The sequence below is a fragment of the Passer domesticus genome, chromosome 10 (assembly GCF_036417665.1).
Source record: "Passer domesticus isolate bPasDom1 chromosome 10, bPasDom1.hap1, whole genome shotgun sequence".
Taxonomy (NCBI): domain Eukaryota; kingdom Metazoa; phylum Chordata; class Aves; order Passeriformes; family Passeridae; genus Passer; species Passer domesticus.
In genome coordinates this window covers 22,185,953-22,208,051 of record NC_087483.1, presented here as the reverse complement: position 1 = coordinate 22,208,051, position 22,099 = coordinate 22,185,953, and the positions used below count along the sequence as shown (strand labels likewise).

The following is a 22,099-nucleotide window of genomic DNA, read 5'->3' as shown; positions in this document are numbered from 1 at the left end:
ATAACAGTGAAGATTCATACTTTAAGCTAAGTTGGGTGCTTCATCTCTCAGCAAATTCAGTGCAGAATGACAGATTCTGCTGAAGGAGGATTTGAAGGACCAAAGCTATGAGCCTCCCTCTCTCTGTGGACTCAGTACGGAGCTTAGTTTCACTGTGATAGCCATGTGTGTTGGAAATTGTCAGTCAGACCTTTCCTCCACATCCACAGAAACTAAAATCACGTCTTTCTGATTGGAGAGATAAAAGATCCCAACCAAGGTTAGCATTTCTTCTATGCACTATAAGCATATTAGATAGGCCTAATGTGTATCACTCTGAAATTGTGAAATAGGGAAACATATCAGACTATTATACATGCATTAACACCTACACCCATGTAAAAATAACTTTTAAAAAATAATTTAATTTGTCAGATTTTCAATAAACAAAGTATTTCATTTAACACAACAGAATTTACATTATGGTTTCTTTTTACGTTTAGTCTCTGAAATACAAATAAAATTTCAGGCAGCTACTTTGTCTGCCCAGTACACTCCCAATCTCCCTTAATATTTTTATGTTCACTGGTTCTAAGATTTTTTTCCTTCTTCATTGTTCTTTTATAATCCAGGATGCAATTACTTCTCAGCTGATACTGCAACTCTCTGAGAGAGCAATCCCTCTTTCTAAGTCTGGCTGAGGCCAAAAATAGCTCGGTCAGCTTCTGACAGGCTGAACTTAGCCAAGTGAAATGTTTTAACATTTTTTCAACTTAATGAACAGTCTTATTTATAATGTGGACAACTTTACTGTCATTATTTGCAGACTGCTGAATAGGTTATGGAATGCATTTGTTTGGGGAAATCTGAATATATTAAGAAATAAAATGCAATTGTCTTATATACTGTAAACAATTTTAAGGTTAAATATTCTTTGCCCATTTGAAATAAAGGCGTGGCTTAATGGTAACATCCATAATTATAAAAACACCTGAAGAACCACAATGACAAATAACTAACCTCCAAATAATGAAAATTTGCAATATGCAAAAATTACCATTACAAAATTCTATAACCAGTTTAAATATTACTGTTAATGTAACACTGGAAATAACTATGTAGACTAAATAGCTGCAGAGACCTTTAGTACTTATAGGAGAGGGGAAAGGTTAAAAGTACAAAATAAAAAGTCTAACAGAAAAAAAAGCGTGGGTTAACAATTGCTTACCCTCTTTTCTGCTACCTCATCCTCTCCTGTAGACTCTTTGCCATCATGTTCATCTCTCAGGGTTGGCATATGCTTTTTGTGTGCTGGCTCTCTGTTTAAGGTTGTATATCCTATGTGTTCATAAATTGGATTAATTGTCATCTTGGAAATGTATTCAGCTGCCTTCGTTTCAATATAAAGAGTAATCAATCCATCTGTCACCAGGTCATGGATGGACTCAAAACGTTTCTCCCCAACAAAGTGTTTTCCATCGTAGTAGAGTCTGAAGTTTCTGGTTTGACTTCCAAATCTGCCTCAATGAAATGGGAAAGTTGTTTTTTTAAAATAAGAGTAAGCAGAATAAATAAGAGTAAGCAAGCCTTTGCAAACAATTAAAAACACTTTATCACTTAAAGCTGTGACTATGCTCTGTGTCTTGTCCAGCCGAGCAGGGGAACTACTGCTTAGCACAGAGAGGAAGGAGAGATCAACAACAACTGCAGACAGACAGCCAAAACAGTACTGTCCCAGAAGGAGCTGTTTGTTCTGGTATTCTTTTAGCCTTTCCATTATCTATGGAAAAACTGAAAAATTACTTCGCACTCCTTATGGCTTTTTTTAGTGCTTTGCTACTTTATCACTGCAGTCAATTTGCTTGGCTGCGATATGAAGAGCTCTCATAACAGAGTCCTCTATTAGAGCCGATCAATACGCAGCTCTGATGCCGTCCTGCTCCTCTGCTCCCCTGCTTGCCTGCAGGAAGAGGCCAGTCAAGGTTCAGCTGAGCTCCAGTGCCAACAATTACACTGAGGCAGAACTGCTGCCAGAACCCAAGCAGCACAGGACAAAATGGCACAAGGGCAAGCATTCTTTATTCCTGGCCAAAGGCCCAGGACTAACTCTTCAAGCTTTGTACAAAAGTCCTTCTGTGTTATGCTTGTTAAGTCCCAAGCTTCAAGCAAATCTTTGTAATATACAGGATATATAACACGAAAGCTATCCAACACCAGCCATTCTGCATCAGGATGGAACAGCATTTTGATACAGGCTCTTAGCAACCATTAGAATGCTGAATTTACGTGAAGAGCAGCATATTTTTAAAAACAGCACTTAGAATCTGCAACTGTTTTCAGCCTCAAAGCAGTCTAAACATGTGAAAACACACTGGTGTTTGCACTTGGCAACATTTCCTGTGGAGAAGATGGAGGCAAGAAGCTGCTTTCACAGCTCACTCCAGTGCTGTTCTGTGGTCAGACAGCAGCGAGGGTATTGGGCCTCTTTCTTTATGAGGTCAGATGTGCCAAGTAAGTTTTAAGAACTAAATTTGAAAGGATGGATTGGTTTCACATTACAATCAAATGCTTCATTGGAGATGTTAAGGAGCACAGTAAATAATGATATTTTGCTGAAGTGGCTCCTCTTGACAGTGGGGCCTCACCAAACAGGGGAAAGCATAATTTTAGACCTTGCCTCAGGTGAAATATTGCATTCTTCTTGCAAATATGGACAAAAAAATACATGGTTCTGGAATCTGTATTTTTTTCTCTGTTCTATATCAAAATGCCAAACCTTCCCATCACCCTATCAATAGTTCTGACAGTGATTGCAACTTCAGAAGCTGCTATTCCTGCAAAACACTCAAATGTAAATGGAATCTGCTCAGTAAGGAAAGGGGACACAATGTGTAGGAACTATGTGGGCAGTTTCCTGCAGATTAACTGGTACTTCCATGCATATTTTCATGCCATACAAACTAAAAGTTCATTGAATCAATGAGAAATTACAAAATGACAAAAAGAAACACAATTTTACCCAATGCTCATTTCATCACAAGATGCAGTTCTGAGTGAATACAAGTCATTCAGAAAGTAGAAAGATAATGTCCTAAGTTATAGCAGAAGGGGTGGATGTATTCAGACTTACTCTTCAGGGCACCTTTATACTCAACACAGTGTATGGCAAACAAGCTTTGACCACGAGATGTCCTCTTTATACACCCTTGACTGTCAGGGAAGCCCACATGAGCCAAGAGCGCTCAGCACTTTGCAGTGCCAAAGTGAGCAACCTTCACTGCCACCTACTCAGGTCAGTGGGAATAATACACATTGAGCACATAGAAACACCTTGATGGTTCTCACTTCATCAGGAGAACCAAATAAGTTTGAAGGTGAAGAATAATGGGCCTTAAATGACTTATACATTAGAATTACTTATGTTAAGAGATACAGGTGAACTGCTGCTCTAATCAGTAACATCTGCTCTGACTACTTAAAGCAGAGTTTCAAGCAAGCTGGAGGTCACTTATTGTTCTTAGTTTTCTAAAAGTATTACACTAATTTTACCAAGAGATGATAAGGCACAGAAAAGCATCACAAGGCCTAATACTAAGTACACACAGTGTTCTGATTTTAGCAACATCCCTCAAAACCTAAAACCTGTCTTGTCTGGTTCTGAACTCCTGCTCTGAAAAACAAGATGACCAAATGCAGAAAAGAGACAGAACTTCTTAAAAGATTATTTGTCTTTCCCACAGGCTCAGAAGGTGCACCCTCCCACCCCAGGTATGTTTCACTGAGCAGCCCCTATGCTGTAGATCTGTTCAGACTGCTGCACATGAAGTGTGTTGTTGAGAGATACTATAATGAATAGAGTTTCCAAGAGATGCATGGTTTGTCTTTATCCAATTTCCCATTTGTTCCAAATATTTTTTTTCCTTTATTCTTTTCTAATTGGATATGTTGTGGAGAAAGGTAGTGGTTTTCAAATAGAATCCTACTAGTAATAAGGCAATAAACTCCCAAAATCTCCACAAATCAATGAAACACCAGTCTTTTACAAAGACTGTACTGTCAATAATGTGTCTCAGAATCCTGTTTTCTTTCAAATTAATTTAAATTTTTTTTCCTGACCACATAATGACACTATTTTTATCAAATTACAATATTAAAAAAAGCATACATGTTCAATTGAAAACTATTACTAAACACTTAATCTTCAGTCTTACTTAAACTATGGTTTAAATTTTTCCACTAGCAAGACTATTTTCTTATGTTTACTTTCTGCAACATTCCTGCAGCCGAGTTAATTATACATCACCGTGGCAACTAAGTAGAGCCAAGATTTGATATTTCAACTTCCTGATGCTCTCCTCCTAAAGGCAAGTACTAGTACCAGCTGTTTTTTGTTTAATAAGTAGAAAGTGGGACACAGATAAAATATGTTCTCTTTTGGTTTATACAGGGGAACATCAGATGTTTTTCCAAGAAAAAGAATTAGACCTCTGACATGTCAAACAGTTTCATTGTGTCCACTATGCATTTGTTTGCAAGCAGCAGGACTACAGATAAAAGACTTTTTATTCCAAGTTGTCTGAAAAGCAATCACTGTCTAGTTCCTTTGGTTGCCAGTGGGGCAGAGTAGACAACGTGGGAAAATGTATCAAACAGTAGAGCAAACGTGGCTGATAATAAAGGATAATAAAGGACTGAGGAGTTGAATTAGGCATCATGCCATGGGAGACAAGCCTCAGAATCAGCCACCTACCTGTCTGCAGCATTCAGTAAAGAAACAAAAGGAAGAAGGGAAGGATTGAGAGAACAGATACACTCTTACCATCTGAGAGGATTAATTTTACAGTCCACATACAGAATTTATAGTAGCTATTCACCACTTTCACAGGCTACTTTATGATGAGAAGAATTTCTAGACACAGGCATTGTTTAGAATGCTAGCTGCAACCAAATGACAAATTAATACCCCTCAGGACTACTCGTGTCCTCCTTAGTTTCAAGCAACTTCATACACTGAACTGGGAAAACTTAAGTCTGGGCTTAAAGGCCACTTGGACTTAATCTTCCCTTGGAGAAAGAGTCTTAATGGGCTTTACAGCCAGAAGGCAGAAGTCTTTCCTAAAATTAGGTGTCAAAATTTCAGTTCTATCTTCTGAAAACTCTCAACCAACACTTACGACTAGAGTCTTGACACTCCATAAAAAGCCACAGGAATATAAGCAATATTGCCATCACGAATGTCTCTTAATCATGCTGTGTTCTCGGGAGTGAAAACAAATTATTCCATAGATCCTCTTTTGGCCTATTTCCTTGTCAAAGAAAGACAAGCCTTGCATGCAGCCAAAACCTCTTCCACACAATTATCCCTGAAGGTCTCCAGCTCCTGAAAGCAGGTAATTTTTTTTTAAAATATTCATTGGCAACAAGATTGCTGACGATGGCCAGGGAACTGCAGAACTTGCCAACTTTCCAGAATACCTACCTGACAAATAAAGTGTTCAAAACCTGAGCAGTATTATACAAGAACACATATATATGTGAATATGAATATGAATGAATGTAATCAAATGCACTAGGGGTTGATACAAATGGAGACAAAAAAAAAAATCTATGCTGGGAAGGGTGGCGGAGTACAGTCTCTATGGATAGTTTTCCAGGGCCATTTGGAAGGGCAGTACTGGCTAGCAGACTGTTGCTTGATGAACATTAATTTAGTGTAAAGTTATCCCTAAAACCCGGTAACAGCCATGCTGAATGCAGGATACTTGAGTTCAGCATGGAAAAAGTATGGCATCCTCCCAAAGAGAAAAGAGATCTTAGACCTGGTACTGCAACATGTCTATCCCCTGCCAATGCAGACACAACCTTTGAGTCTCTAACCTCTGTCTAACCTGGATCAAACAAAAAAATTCAGTGCTTGTAGGGTATCACTGATAACAGCTTCCCAGCAGTCTCTCTCAACTGAGGCTGAAGACATCACTGCCCAAACTTCCTTGTCCAAGCCAGAAAACAATACTGCATAAATAGCATGCCAACAGCAGGCAGGGAGGACCAGAGCAGTGGCACTTCCCTGGGGATCATAAGCACTGTCAGGGACAAAACAACTGCTCTGGGCATCAGCAGTAGGCAACAGTTGCTGAAAGCAATGACAAAAAAGTGTTATCGGCTCTTGGAAATGCAATAGAGCATTTCACAAATAAATCTAACAAAACTAGAAAATAATTCCTTTGCTTCAATGTATTGCTTTACCATTAACAGCTGATTTTCACCATCTTAAAATTTTGAAAAAGTGTCAGCTGATCAGGTGCTATGATATGCTATTAATATGCAGTAAAACCATTTAATACTTAAGGTAAAAGTTACTGTTCTTCATCAGTGGTAAGCATTTGAAAATAACCTGTTTCGTTTGACCAGATGCATTACCTCTTCTTAGTACTGAGCCTGTATGTCTTATTCCATTTAACCTTATATAAATTGCTGGGTTTAATCTGAAGATTGAATCAGAACCAATACCAATGTTTTGGGCACTGTTTTACTGCCTTTTCTACCTGATGGAAGTCCATGCTTCCTGGAAGTAGACTCACTGTGGTTAGTGGTTAAGACACATTTGAATTCTACGTGCACATGGGAATGTATTAAAAGCCTGGTATATTCTCTTCACAAGAGAGCAGTATTTGGAAACCTATGCTGTCTTGCCTGGATAAGGATCATCTTGAAATGTAACTAGCAGGAAAGCTACTAACTTTCACAGTTTCCTAATACATAAATAAGGCTTACAAAATTTTTGAAGAAATGTTCTACAAGATTTAATTTTACCATGTGGCTTTGTGCTACAGAGACCTTTCATATTACTTTAAAATAGAACTGTGTTTCAAATTCATCTAAATTAAGGTATCAACCCTACCACTGTCTGCTCAGCAAACTTCAAAATGCGCATGCAAATTTTGCTCTATGTAAAACATTTTCATTTTAGGTCATAGATGACATTGTTTTTCTGGTATATTTTGAAGTAGAACAACATCAGCAACATAGCAGGAATTCCACTTCAATTGTGTACTATGGAGAGAAACTGCCAGAGCATAATGCTCAAATATGTTCATTTTTGTTCCACTTCGAGTAGCTTTTTCTACAAGGGCTTAAGTTCATAGAGACAAAGAATGGTTGGAAATGCACCTTTAAAGGTCATCCAGTCCAATCCCCCTGCAATAAGCAGTGACATCTTAACCTAGACCAGGATGCTCAGAGCCCCATCCAATGAATTCTCCCACGGATGGAACATCCCTTACTTCTCTGGGCAACCTGTTTCAGTGGTTCACCACCCTCATCATAAAAAAATTTCTTTTGTATCTACTCTTTTAGCTCAAAAGTTACTCATGGCTGTCGTATTTATCTTTTGCTTTTCTAGACATTCTCACACTAAAAGCAACTTGCTCTTAATTTATCCTTCTAAAACAATGTGGATATTTTAATTCAGTATGTCAAGGAAACCAGAGTGGAAGACATCAAGTCAAAACCCAAAGAAATGTTCTTATTGTAAAATAGCTGTGCAAGTCCAGAAAAAGTTTTTGGAGAGCAGATTGGAGCAACATTGCTTTTGCTGTTGTTCCTGTTTGTTTGGGTTTTTTCCTATGGTACAGAGCAGGTTGTTGTTCAGGGTCTCAAGAAAACCCAAATTCACTTAGATCAAAAAAAAACCCAACCTACAGTAAGATTTCTGTTCCACAGAGATTTTGTCAAACCTGATTTGCAATAAGCCACTGCTAATTCAAAGCTTACAATGCAGGTTTACTTAACTTACTTAAAGGTATTATAGAATTTGCTATTCACTTATTTTCTCAGTGTAGTCTACCTCTAATCTTCTAGTACTCATCACTCCTTTGCAAACAGTGAGATTCACCAGTATACTCACCCTGCTCTCTAAATGGTTTTCCCTCAAAGCTGCCTTCCTTAACAATAAACAAGCATAATAACATAAAATGAGATAGTTCCTGCATACATAACATGCATTGTTAGAATTCTTGGGGCTACTAACAGTTCATCAATGAAGATTAATAGCTGTTTTACTATTATATTCTGTTTTTCTAGAATACAATTTCTTCTTTCATCCAAGTGCAGCAATAAATGGGGCAGATGTCAACTTATTACTGAAACTGTTAGAGTTCATTTATCTCAAGACATAAAAGAAAAAAAAAATAGCTTGATTCTCTTTCTAGAACCTATAAAATCAGGAGGAACCATACTCAACTCAGCTGAGCTTCACTAAGTATACAGGAGGGAGAAGGACAAGGAAAACTGGGCCAGATAACACTTATATGTGTCAGTTCTTTTGGTGTTTGAATAATTAATACATGTTTTGATAAAAATAATTATGACATTAAACAACAACATACAGTTATTGAGTGTTATCTTGAAAATATATCTATAAAGTACCCACAGTACCTACAGCTGATGAAGTACAGGAAAAAAGGTGTCTCTCCAAAGACAAAAATTTCTAAATATTAATTCCAAAAATATACAAAATAAGAGGCCAATCAAAAGGACTAACTTGCAGATATATTTCTACCTAGCATTTTCTAAAAGCACTAGAGAAAAAGAGGCTTTCCAGTAGAACTTGCAGAAGACAGAAAAGATATATATGCTTTGACAGGAGAGGAGAGCACAACGTACTTGCACACACAATTTGATTAGCAACTGATTGCATTATGATTTGATTTTTTCAACTATTATTTCAACTCCAACAGTGCCCAAAAGCTTTGAACCAGGCAGACATTATGCTGCATAAAACCAGCAAAGTCCAACACAGATTCCTGCTCAGAAGCTGTGACTGGGGGTAGACTGAGAGATGGGGTACAACTTTCAGTCTGTCTAGGCCATTTTTAAGATATCCTAGACTTTAGAACTGAACAAGCATGTGAGACAACAGAGAAGAGAAAACATCTTCTCTAATGGAGAAATGAGTCCTGCAGAACTTCATGGCCTAAAGCCAAGTCACAATTTAAGCCAAGTGAGCCCAGATCTCCTGACAGCTCACCACAAGCCCAGTGCCCAGCAGATCACAGCAGAGCTTTGTGGCTCAGCAGGAGCTGCAGCCAGGGTGAAGGACACGGCATCAATGACATGAGCTGCGGACACTGAGCACAGGCATCTCTTGGACAAGCTCTCCCAAAAAAAGCTCACAACACACTGAAGCAGAGAGTATTCCTCTGAGAAGTGCTGAACTTAACACCAGCAGGAGAAAGACTGCAGTAAACTGAATTGCTAAAGATAAATTAGACACTCTAGCCAAAAGAAAACAGAGCTGACAACAACAACAGATGGGAAGAGGAGGGAAGGAGAACAGGAACACAGCAAGAAGACATGAACCATAAGGAAAAAAGCATTCTAGTCTGTGGGAGGACCTAGGTAGCCAGTTAATTACTCATTAAGGTTAGTAGCTATTTATTATTATTCTAAATACTTAAGTGAAGCCATTTCAGTAGTGCCCAGGTGCACTTACATAAGGCAGATGATAAACAGACACCTCAGGTGTTTACTGATGGCTGAACCTTACATGTCATTGACAAACTAACAGAGTCAATTATTTAGTGTGAAATTTTATGGAGGAAAAGAAACGTTTTATATGGAACATAATTTAGATAGAGGGCCAATTGTTTTACTTGAAGCAGAAGAGCAAGCTCCAGAATTTATTACCACTTTATCCCCCTTTTTTTTCAGCTAGCAACCAAGGAATATTGTATGAATATTTTAGAAAGGATTCTAGAAACTGAATTCAAGCCATGCTACTGCCAATCACTTCATTTGCAAATCAGGTAAAAAATACACAGAAAGATATGCAAAGTTTAGTCTTTAAAATGGCCTTTATAATTTTTCCCTACCAACTAGCATGATGTCAGAATACTGTTACCATGGTAAAGTGAAGAGAAGCAGTTAGCTACTGCTTTGCTGGGCTCCTTCTGACTACTTACAGATCAGCTGTAGATGCAGGATAAACTATGACCAGATTTTGATACATTAATAATTCAAAAAACATAATTCAGTTATTATCATGTAGAAAGTAGTTTCAAACAATCTTATTTCCCCAAATGCTCTCCCATGCCCCAGTATGTACAACAAGGCTTTTCAGCAGAACACAGATCAACAGCATTAATCTCTGAATTCAAGAAGCCTTTTGCAGATGTTGAATTCTACATGTGTAAGTAATCCCACAGCAATCCACACATGTTCTGGAACAGCACTACACGTGTCCCAAAAGAGCCCACTGAAAGTAAATAGCATCCAGCTACCAAAGCAGTCATCCTCTGAAACTTAAAAGGTTCATTTGCAGCATTATGCCCTAATAGCCTACCAATTAGATCTCCTTTTAAATGCCTGTGGATATTTCCTCAAAAAAATGTCCTAACTTAGGGATTGAGAATGTATGTATGAATTTGCACCATACATGTTGACTAAAATAAAGATAACTAATTTTTGACATTCATTTCACCTGAAGAATTCTTTCCTGGTGCTACACAATATTCAATGTGCCCAAACCTCCAAACATAAAGAAAACATGACTCATAATCATGGCTCACATTAATGGCTCACATTATTACCTTTTTTTTTTTTTTTTTAAATCATGCTGCAGAACCTTATTTCAATTCATTCTCAGTATCACAACAATAGAATTTGCAGGAAGGGAAACCATGGTAACCAATTAAATGTGCTACAGCAGCTATCTGCTCAAAAGAACATGCAGTACCATCACACTTCAACGCCTACCACTAGTACACTCTCTACCCATTTCCTCTTTATCCTCATCCTAATTATTAAACAAGCTCTCCACCACAGAAGGCTACATTGCAAACCATGTCTATTGTCACTGTCATTTGCTATAGGTCTTAACATTAAGCAATGTACTACTCTTTTGCCAAATGTAAAAGCAGATCTAATATCTCCAGAAGTGAATTAGGAATTTTCATTATTTCAAATCTGCTTGGAACATTGAATTAACATTACAATGTATTTTGTATCTTTTTATTCTAACAGAGACTTGCTGATATGTATGGACACAAAAATATATCTATGATTGTTTTCTCATGTTAGCAATTTTTTTAAACCTCAAGATTGCAAAACATTTTCAGTGGCAATCTCTGATTGATTAATTAATTAGTAAAGATTGGTGAATGCATCCATGATTAAGTACAGGCATTAAATATAGTAGGGTGCTGATTTGCTGCTCTCAGTTGTTTTTATGCTTCATTCTCCTTTACATGGTATCTGAGCTGACACAATTTTACAGGCCTTCTTAGGCTCTGAACATCAATTTTATTTGAAGGACAGCTCTGACTATTTAGCCAAACTTCTATACTTCAAAGAACATTTAAATTATAATTTTCTTTTTCTTTAAGAACACACTTCTATCTCTCTTACAAATGCTGAAAAAAAATTCTGAAAAAAACCCACCATCTTTTGTTTAAATTTATATTTAAAAGCTAGTCTGCCTTTAAAAAAGTCATGATGCAAATTAATTGCACAATAATGGATGAAAGTAGACAAAAATAGCTCATCATAAGACGATCAAAATGCAGCTTGTTATATAAGTGGAAAGCAGATTTTACAGTAACTCAACAGCAACTTGAAAAAATGAAAAGTTTTTTTGGGTAAGAGTCACTTTCCCTACCTTACTAAATTAACTATTCCACAGTATTGCACTAAGAACAGCTGACCTCTTTGCTTAAGCTTGCAAAAAGTATTATTTTTTCCTGTCCTATATTTGGTCATTTAAGTGGTGCTAGGCTATGTCTGTAGCTATAGCAGCTCAGGAACAAGATCTTTAGATCTACTAAAGCTAGTTCCATAAAAGCACCACAGCCTAATGCTTCACAGTGGTCAAAAACTCATTTAGAAGGCTTTAGAGAACAAAGAACTAAAACATGTGGTGCAGCTTATCTTGAACAGGATGTGCAGTCCTGGCTGGTATGGACACTGAGATTTTGGACATCAGCTACAATAGCTGGTGGAACCAAATGTAACACTGAAAGTGTCCCATGATGATTTGAGGAATTGTCTGGCTTGGGTCCTCAGGACAAATCACAAAGAGCTTGTTCTTCTCGTTTCAGAAAAGATGGCTGGAAACATTCCATTACAGAGACATCATACCTTGCCACAGAAGGGACATGATCCTGTTTCACTACACTGCTCTTCACGACTGGATGCACTGGGTTTTTCAGCATTCCCAGGCACGCTGGCACAAGCACAGGAAGAAGACATCTGCCAGAGCTGGACGTGCTGGGCCGTCTGTCTCACTGAATTGCCTGCCTCCCCAGCAGAGCCATCGGCAGCTACAAGCCAGGAAACAAACCTGTCTCAGTCTCAACATCAGCTGCTCCTACCCAGAGCTACCACAAGGCTTTTATGTCTTGATGAACTGGGATTTCATGATGCAATCACACTTCATAGGCAGTTTCCAATTTGCCCTAGCCAGAATTGACAGACTGTCAAAGACTGACACATCAGACAACAAACAGTGAGAGAGATTGAGTAGATACACAGAAATACTGAGGGAACCAAGTATTTATGCCAAGAGTTGGTAGAACCTTCAAGAATCCAAATTTTACTGAACTTTTCTCCATTTTTTACCAAAATGTGCCTGAAAACCAATCAGAAAACAAGGATATTTCATTTTATGTTTTGCCACTATGTTACTGCAGAATTAGAGCACCTCTAGAGAATTGCTAGGTTAACTTCATAAAATTATTGGAGTCTGTTCTGTGTCTGTTTTTTTATGTAACAGCTGACCAAGTTTTCTTTCCTCCCATATCTTCTAAGGGGTAAAACAAAGGTAAAGAAGGAAAAGCAAAAATCACACTGAAGTAATCTTAAAGTTAACATGGCTGCTTCAGAGACAGAGTGGCACTTAAACCTAGTATGAAAATACCAAATTTGATCATACAACCAGAAGAGAAAGGGTGAAATTAGAGACCCTGCACTCAATCAAAGCTTTCTGTTGAACTTGGAAAAGTTTTGCTCATACATACCATCCTACTGACAAGCTCTGGTTTTGGCCATGGAAATTACATTCTTAAATTCCTCCTGGGAATATCTAAACTGCAGATGGGGCTATCTTTGTCATCTGGCAGTGTAGTGACCCAAACACAAGTGATGCTCTCAGAAAATGACAGAACTACATAAACTCATCATGGCAATCACAGCAAACTTCTCACAGTCAGGAAGCACAGGGAGACTGCAGAAAGGACCTAGACTTGAAGAGAGGGTACAATGTCAGAAACACAGTCAGTGGGCATTTTGGCCAATGGTCATATTCTGCATTTATAATTCCAGGGACAGGAAAAATAAAACCTGAGAAAAACTCTCCCTCCAGTCAATGGAAAAGGAGACTCCTGCTACACTGCCTAGTAGTGATAAAAATAAATTCTAGTGGTAAAATGCCAATGTGTGGAAGACAGAGCACAACAGTTCACAGAGTTCCACCTAAGATATGAGACTTAACACCCTCATTCACACACTTGGAAGGCCTAAACCCACTGCCCATGATACACAAGTCACTTACCACTTAAACATCATGAAATGGCTGCAAGATGCTGCAGTTTCAGTTTCTGATGTGTTTTCCCCAACACTGAACTTCATCAAAATAAATCAATGATAACAACTTTGCTATAATTTGAAACCTCTTCCCAAACTGATCACTAACAACTTTTCTCTATTTGGTATAAATTTGATTCTATTGTTTTCAAAGGGGTTTTCCAGTGTGAGAGATACCATCAAACCTGGGAAAAAAGCCACCTTTTGATGGACTGGAGGTGCATTTGAAAAACAGCCTGTAGCAGCACATCATAGAAGATGCTCAACAGTTTCAGACTAGCCTACAGGCCCTGTGTCTTCTGCACCATTGGAAGCAGGGAGTGGGAGCTCTGCCTTCAAGCCAGGTGTTACAAAAACTGATTTCTTTGTAGCTTTAAAAGAATATTGTAAAAGCAGAAGATGATGAAATTGAGAACTATTTTAATAAGAAATACCAAATTTACACTGTTAATGAAAGTCAGTGTAAATGTCACTAATGTTTCTCTTTGAAATCTTATTACTACAGAAACAAATATCCTATGAAAATATACACTTTTTTCCCCTGAAAAATTAATTCATCACAACCTATTATTTCAAGACATTAGTATTTTAATCATAATCTTATCTTACCCATATAAAACTTTCAGTAACTGCATCTTCTCCTTCAATGTTTTTTCTGTCCCATTTAGATTTACAACATTGCTAATAATCACTACCTCCCATCTGAGTACTCAGGTGTACAGTACAGGCCAAAATATCCTCCAATGTCTTAAAAGTAATGAAGCTATTTAAACCTTACAGCTACTTTTTTGAGTTTTTTATTTATAGCTGACCCGCTTGCCAGAACTTTGAGGAATGAAGAAGTAGATCTGCAAGCACTGTTAGCTAACAGGTGTTCAGACAAAAAAAGGCCTCCTGATTTGTTGCCATCCCGTGGAGAGACTAGGGAGGACTAAGTGTTCTTCAGCTGCCTGGTCAGTACATGGCAGACTAGTCAGGCAACTCATAATGTGCCTTTTATTTCTTGATCCCCTGCTCTCCCAACATCTCCATGGGGTCACAACTGTATCATAGTGGGAAAAGGGCAAAATGAAGCCCCACCAGAAAAACCACAATTGCAGCTATCCTGATGGTGCAAACAATATGGAATGTTAGCACTTCAAAAAAGGGCATGAAAGGTCAAAGATACCAAATCTGTAACTAGGGTAAAAAAGTATAATGATGAAAAAGAAATTAAAACAATTACAAAGAATTTTATGATCTGAGGTCAGCAACACAGTAAAACCATTTGAATATTTTATAAATTTAAAAATGAAATATTAATTACTGACCTTAATGCCAAAGTGTAGGTTCCAGGTTGCCTTTGGCTTTCACGAATGAGATAGCTTCCCTCTGCAACACTTAATAATTGGTCAGCTTCCTCCCTTGAGATCATCCCATGGAATCTAAAGAACAAAGAGTTTTTTAAACACATGCCTCTTCTCTTTTAAATCACCTTTTGGTCTTCATTTAAAAAGCACCAACAATAGTAATTAAAAAAGAAACAAACATAAAAATGACTGATTTCCAGAAATCTACAGTTTGAATAAACTCCCCTTTCTGCCTGTATTTGAAGGTACTTCAAATGGTTTAGAAAAGCTTCTAGGAAAGAATATCTATGAAACAAGTATATTGTTTTTAAATCTGCATTTATCAATTTAATGTGTAGAAATAAATCTGTTTTCTCCTGCTGGCTTCACATGTTTTGTGCTAGTGGCATGCAATCAAACATTTTTAAGCATTCAAGGATATTTTATGTGATCCCTGAGATTTTAGCAAGTTGCTGTAATCTCAGTAATTGCTGATGCAATAACCCAGTAACACCACACATCTTTTACCAAAATAAACATAAGTAAGATCTTCTTTGTTTCTCCACACTAAATCTAACCATCTCTGCATTAGCAACCTGAAACAGAAGACACATAGAGACTGATCATATATTGCATTTGGGATCCAAATATCTTTTCTCCCTAAACAGAAACACATTTTGCAAAGCCAACAGGAGAGGGGGATAGAAAAAGACAATCCCTTGAAAGTACAGAAATGTATGCATGTTTTTCTCAAAGTAGCACTCAGTGATATCCATATCCATCAGAAACTGCAGCTGTAATTTCAGGCAGACAAAAGTGATGGCAGTGTAATAATGCTCTGATGATGAGACACTGCTGTAAAACACGCAGAAGAAACAAAGAGCACAGAGTAAACACTTAACACCTTTTCTGTAACTGCTATTAACCAATATGTCAGGATAAACCACTATCAGAGATGTCTGTTACTTACTCTCTTCCATAATATTTGGGTCTGTTCTCTACCTAGAAGAAACAACAGAAATTGTAATGTTTCATAACAAGAGAAGCTATACAGTAAGTGGACTGTTTACAATATAGTATTAAAACCAGAAAGGGATATTATGTGAAAGTACTGGCAAAAATAATCTAGAATAGAATTTCTTCTGTGATTAAAACTTAGGGAAACCAAAGGGAGACCTTCAGAAAACAATGCACTTGTAAATGGCTTAAAATGGAGTGAGAAAGGATGAGCCACTTGGATCATGTAATCCTAAGGATTCTGCATATATAAAGTGATGGCATTAAATATTGCTTTTACAAAGTGCCAGATAAGGGAAATGAGTTTGCACTTCATGCATGTAAGTGCACCATATTGCTGAGTGCACTAATACAACGAAACATCTATAAAACTCTTAAATTTACAGGTTGCCTTCCATCACAGACCTGTTGGTGCCCTGCTGAAATAAAGCCACTACTATACAGCCTCTCAGAGTGAGGGCAAATGGTTGAGTAAATTCACCAAGTGCCTAAGTCTTGTGCTTCTTGACTTCACTAAACTGTGTGATCTGCAGTATCACCTGAAAGACTTCAGAAGCAGGTGTGCATGTGTTATGTAGTGTAACTCCACCTTGCTGTGCCCCAGAGACCTCATGGTGTAAATGCACACAATATGCAGGGCTGTCAGGGTACAAGTTGCCTGATAATTATTTTAGATGAAGTAATGCATCTTCCTTTGTACAAGAAGTTTAGAGCCAAGTGAGGAACAGCATATCCCACAGAAATCAGCTAATAATCTAAACCACCAGGTTATCCTTTCTTGCTAAATTTAAAGGGCGAAACTCTTTGGGGAGTAAAAGTCAACAGTTATACAACTTGAACTACAGAAGTACAAAACAATCCAGCTATGCTGAAACCTGGAATGCCACATTAGTTTCTTTTTCCATCTTTTCAACAAAAAAGCCTATTAATAATATTAGTGCTTGTCTCCAGTTTTCAGTGGAGTATAAAGATTTCAGATATCCAAAACAACAAAAAACAACATACATCCTGATGTACTGTTTAATAACAATTCTTCAACATTCCCAGCAAATAAAAAGCTATTGTAATGATTCATCACTTTGGAAAAAACATTCCATCGCTGGAAAGATTTATCATGTTCTAAAATATTTCCTCTTTCTTTATAACAGCAAACGAGAGTTGCCTGGTGTGATAGCTGTTTTCAAAGGGCCTAAAGAGACGGGATTATTTCAAAAAAGAAGAAAGGTCTTAGATATTTTTTGTTAAATGTAGGCTATTTCTTCAATAAGAAGATAGCAACATAAACAGAAAAAAAATAAAGCATTTTATTTTTGTTATTACAGAAACTTGCAACACTTCTGAACTAAAACCCTTAAGCCAAGACACTAGTTTAGGGCAGTTAAAAGAAGAATCCTGTCACGAATAAGATTTTGTTGTCTGTCTAGTGAGATTTTATCTTTATCTCAGTGAATTCATAAGACAGAACTGGAAAATTTATATAAGCAAAGGCATTCCTTTTCAGACATGGATTAGTAACTTGACAGGGCATCTTCAGAGTACTTGCAAGTCCTAAGAAAATTTATAATATACTCTGTGCAAACATTTGAAAATGTGAATGGGCAGATGACTGAAACAAAGCATCCGAAAAATGTCCCACAGGATTTCCAGACATTCATAGCTAGGCTTGCGGTTCATTTTAGTGGATGATGAGTTAAAAAGGAAAATAACCACTTCTGTTAACACTGTCTCTACTGATCAGTTTTACAAACTTGCAATAACTTCAGTATCGATGTTGATGTGCAACATTTTTGCTTGCATAAGACTCAGTGCAGCTGGAACCTCAATTCACTGATATTTTTTTACTGTCTGTTTATTTGTGGTTTGGGGTTTTTTAATCACTTTTTACATTTACGATGATATTAGGGGGTTTTGACGTCTATACTGACACACATTAAGACTTTTAAGAAAATTCCATCAGAACTCAGCAGGGGCCTTCTAATTCACTCAGAATGACTGGGCTGCATACACAGTGCAGTTTGTGTGCACTGAGAAAACCACACAGACTCTCTGTAAGCCAAATTTACCATGTAAGACAGTAAACATTGTTCTCAGGCTTTCTGTAAAGCTTCTGACAGGTGTTACACCAACTGCACCCTTTGCAACTTAGACACAGTGTTCTTATCCTTAACTGCACTGGAACCAGCAGCAACGTGCAGCTTTCTTTGGTCTTTTGTGTTTCCTTGGACTTCAAAGAGCTCCTGGCAGACTGTATTCTACAAAATTAATTCTACAAATGACAATTGCAGGCATCCACGTATCCTCCCTTTGCACATGAGCACTGAAAGCCAAAACAGTTTAGTTCAGAAGTTTCAATAGTCCAACTTTCAAAGTTTGTCATCTGTAAGTTAACGAGACAAAACCAAAACATCTGGACTGGAACTAAACCCATCCAAGAAAGGAAATATATTTTAAAATAAGATGATAGCAAGAAATTGGTCCTATTAGCTAAATATGATAGCTGAAAATACAGTGCAATTATTGTCTGCAGAATTCTCTTCTGATTTGGCAATATTTTTGGACCAAAGCATTGCTGAGTGTGAGTAAGAGCAGCCATAGCTGCTTCTTTTTCTTTGTATCCAGCAAAGATCAGCTGAACACTGCCTTTTGACTTCTCAGGATTTTTACTTATGGGAAAATTTCCTCTTGCTGTTTGCTTGGCAAGGTTTTAAAAATTGCTTCTAACTTGGAAAAAAATGGGGGGAAAAAAGCATGAGAAATTTGTTTTCAAATGTGTTTATTTGTATATCACTAATAGAGGCCATGGGAAACAATTAAGGTCTCCCTGTGATACCTTCAAGAAACACAAAGATCAACAAGATATCTACCATTGCTTAATTTGCCATTGTTTCAAACTGAGGGGTGAAGGCAATGAAACCAAATTTATGAACAGACAAATCAAGTGGACATGGCAAGCACTTTATAGCAGACATTCCTTTGGAAAAGAGCTTAGCTATAATGAAATTTCGAAAGTCACCATGGTCAAATATCAAGAGATAAAGCCACCTTTACAAACAGCTCTAATAAGGATGTGCATTATATATGCCCATATTCTGTCTTTCTTGACCATTTTCACAATATTACACAGAGATGCTGTTTAACAGGTTTATTAACTATTAGCACTGAATTAGGATGAAGCCTCCTAAAAGGACAGAAAAATACAGTGTTTTTAATTATCTTTATACTATGTATTTTTTAATATAGTTATTTAAAATTGTTCATTGAATGCTTTTATATATCAGTCAAGGCTGCCCTAAATATGCCAATGCATGCACACGTGTATGTAAGATTATATGCATAAAAATATTAATTTCATGGAGGAAATACAGTATTAATTGGACAAACAACATTATAATTTGCAAGCAAGCCTCATGCAGAAGTCAAATAACCTTACAATGTTATGGAATTATCAACTTTAACCTCATGGAGTATTAAAAGGCTCAGCTCTGCTGCACCTTCACAATAAAAACTTCCAAATTAATGCAATGCTCTTTTTACTTCAGTGTCTCTCCACTGATCTGTGTTTTGCTCTGATATGAAACTGGTGTAGCAGAGCAGAAACTTCAATTCTTTGTATTTGAGAAGCATTTCAAGTTAAGTAGGTCATTCTGTTGAATACACCTCTCAGTATCAGCACTTGTACAATGTGTGCCTTTGCACATGAAATAAAGGGTTGGGGTTTTTTTATGGTATGATTTCAAATTATTCTTTAACAAGTGTTTTTTCCCCTAATCATCACTCCTGCTTTTGTCAACAAGTGGATTACAATAAGGCAAGAAGAGCAATTTATGTGTTAATACCTCACCAAATTACACATTGTTCATTCCCACTGACCTCTCTGATGTTCTCAGGACCAAAATTCTCTTCCTAATATTATGAATTTGTTTATACAGCTGAATAATTCAAGCACTTAGGAAAAGCTTCTGCTTCCCACTGACTCATGTGTGGCTGCTAATAGAAACCCAGCTGAGAAAGAACAGATCACAAAGCTCAACGCAAGCAGGAGAGGCTGAGACCAGAGAGAAAGGTTAACAAGTTACTGCTTGCTGAATATATTTTCATTACAAATCAGCTCAGCTGCATAAATTGTTCAACACTTATAATGAAAAACTCTTATATGCATTATAAAGAATTAATGCAGAAGTAGGAAAATGCACACTGATAAGGTACTTCTTCAATTTTACCTCTATTAGTTAAAAATAAGCTTTCAGTAATTTTTTTTAAATAAACTAATTCTTCAGTGATAGGATGTGCATTTAATATGCCCTGTTCTGCAGCTAAATACTTGACTGATTCTTTCATAGTTTTGTGTTATTTACTTCTATTCTCACTAGTTTCTAAATCGACAGCTTTTATTTCTCAGTTTCTACAACAATGTTCATGGTGCAGACACAGGTTTACTCCACAGAACTCAAGAAGCTATTTTAAAACACAGACTTGTCTCATTTTTTGTTCACTCAGGGATAGTTTTACCCTTACTTAAAGTTTGTCATATGTCATAATCTTGTTTTGGAATAAATTCATAGAAATATGACATTACAGACACTAATGTGTTGCATTTCATTCTCTACTGAAGACAGGACTTAGCAGTGTTTCTATTGTTTGTGGTACTTGTGCAACCCCCCATTGACTGTAACAGGCCACCACTACCTATAGGAAATTTTCCTTGCAAAACCAGTTCAACTTTTCAATTAACTATCTCTATTAGACCTAGTAACATTTTCCAATTAAGAGTTTAAATTCAGTGAAAATGAGGATGAGAAAGTTGTAGTAGTAAGTGTGATTCGCATCTAAAGAAGATTTACACAGATGCTTTTATATTTGGCTGGCAAGTTTCTTGTTCTATAAAGAGGATAATCTGTATCTGATCAACAGCTGAACAATTTCCATCACACCAGGGGCAATAAATTTTTTTAATTTTTAGATACTGATTACACATTTATGTCTCTGTTTATTTGACTGGATTAGCTAATAGTATTCTAAGAAACATTACAAAAAGGAACTGAATATGAAATTTGCCTGTGAGTTCTCACCACATAGGACAGAAGACCTCCAAGCCCTTCCCTGCAGCCAAACTAGCCTGGGATATAATGCTAACATATCTTACTGATTATCCCAGACTGCTTCATCAGTTTACAATTTCTCTCTGACTACAGAGCACATATACTTTGTGCAGTGAAATTATTACAAAATAATTACAATTGTTATGTTAAGCATAGTATGATTTCCTTAACTGTGCTGGTACTTTCAGTTATGGGTTGGTTTGGGTTTTTAAAAAGTCTTTTTTTTTTTTTATTTGGTTTTTTTTTTTAATTTTAAAGAAATAAAAATATATACAGAAAAATGAAGGTTCTAATGCTGTGGAAATTAAAACATTCACAAATGAGATCCTCATGAGAAAATGAGGAGAAAATATATGTTTCCTTATGTCTAAGAATCAAAAAGTATTAAATTAGTCTCGGTAAATGATGGTACACATAAAAATGTTTTAAATTCAATTTTTAGAACAAATGGATTTCCAAGTACCAGCGCCCCAAGGCTACTCACTCTAATCACAGCACAAAGTGTCCCAAGGAACCACTCTTTGGGCTGGACACAATTAAGTACAGACACGGAATTACTGGACTGTATAAAACTGAACACTGGTACCTACCTCACGAGTGCAGGTTACTCTTCTAGGATGGGGAGCTTCCTGTTGCAACTGATACACTGGAAGGAGGCAGAAGTTAAATTCTAATTTATAAAGAATCATTGTGTAAGTTAGGCATTTTAACATTAAACATTGCAGTTTAAATAAAGGAGACTTTCTGCAAAATTTAACACAAGGATATGAAAGATATAAAAATTTACTAACAAGTGGTCAGAAAAAAAGAATGTTGCAAGCCAAAATGGGATATTGATTTTCTTTACAATGAATTCATCAAGTAATATGGGATAACTAGGTGAGATCAGACAAGTTCCAAGAAACAGATCAGAAAAAGAATCATAAGTTCATTATATATCAAATCAGGCTGCTGTCACACTTTCTTTGGTAAGCAGATGGAGCCCAATCCTACTATGCTGGGCACACACCCAGTCACCTGCAATACATCAAGACTTTACAAGAATCACTCAAAACTGTGCACTGTCAAACCCTCTGCCTTTGCCACTGCTCAGTGAGG

At 36.9% G+C, this 22,099-nt stretch overlaps 1 protein-coding gene across 6 annotated transcripts in view; it reads right to left on the bottom strand.

The window, feature by feature from the left end:
* CHN1 (chimerin 1) overlaps nucleotides 1–22,099 on the bottom strand; it is a 93,071-nt gene that overhangs the window by 46,294 nt on the left and 24,678 nt on the right. For 3 of the 6 annotated variants that reach the window (XM_064434368.1, XM_064434369.1, XM_064434370.1), the window contains 4 exons: nucleotides 21,592–21,647; nucleotides 15,856–15,887; nucleotides 14,868–14,981; nucleotides 1,208–1,496 (listed from right to left, as the gene is read on the bottom strand). In XM_064434368.1, coding sequence (XP_064290438.1) covers nucleotides 1,208–1,496; nucleotides 14,868–14,981; nucleotides 15,856–15,887; nucleotides 21,592–21,647 — 491 coding nt within the window. Of the gene's footprint in view, nucleotides 1–1,207; nucleotides 1,497–2,265; nucleotides 2,295–12,114; nucleotides 12,241–14,867; nucleotides 14,982–15,855; nucleotides 15,888–21,591; nucleotides 21,648–22,099 lie in introns of those variants that run through there. The other 3 variants (XM_064434371.1, XM_064434372.1, XM_064434373.1) reach the window with 3 other exon arrangements.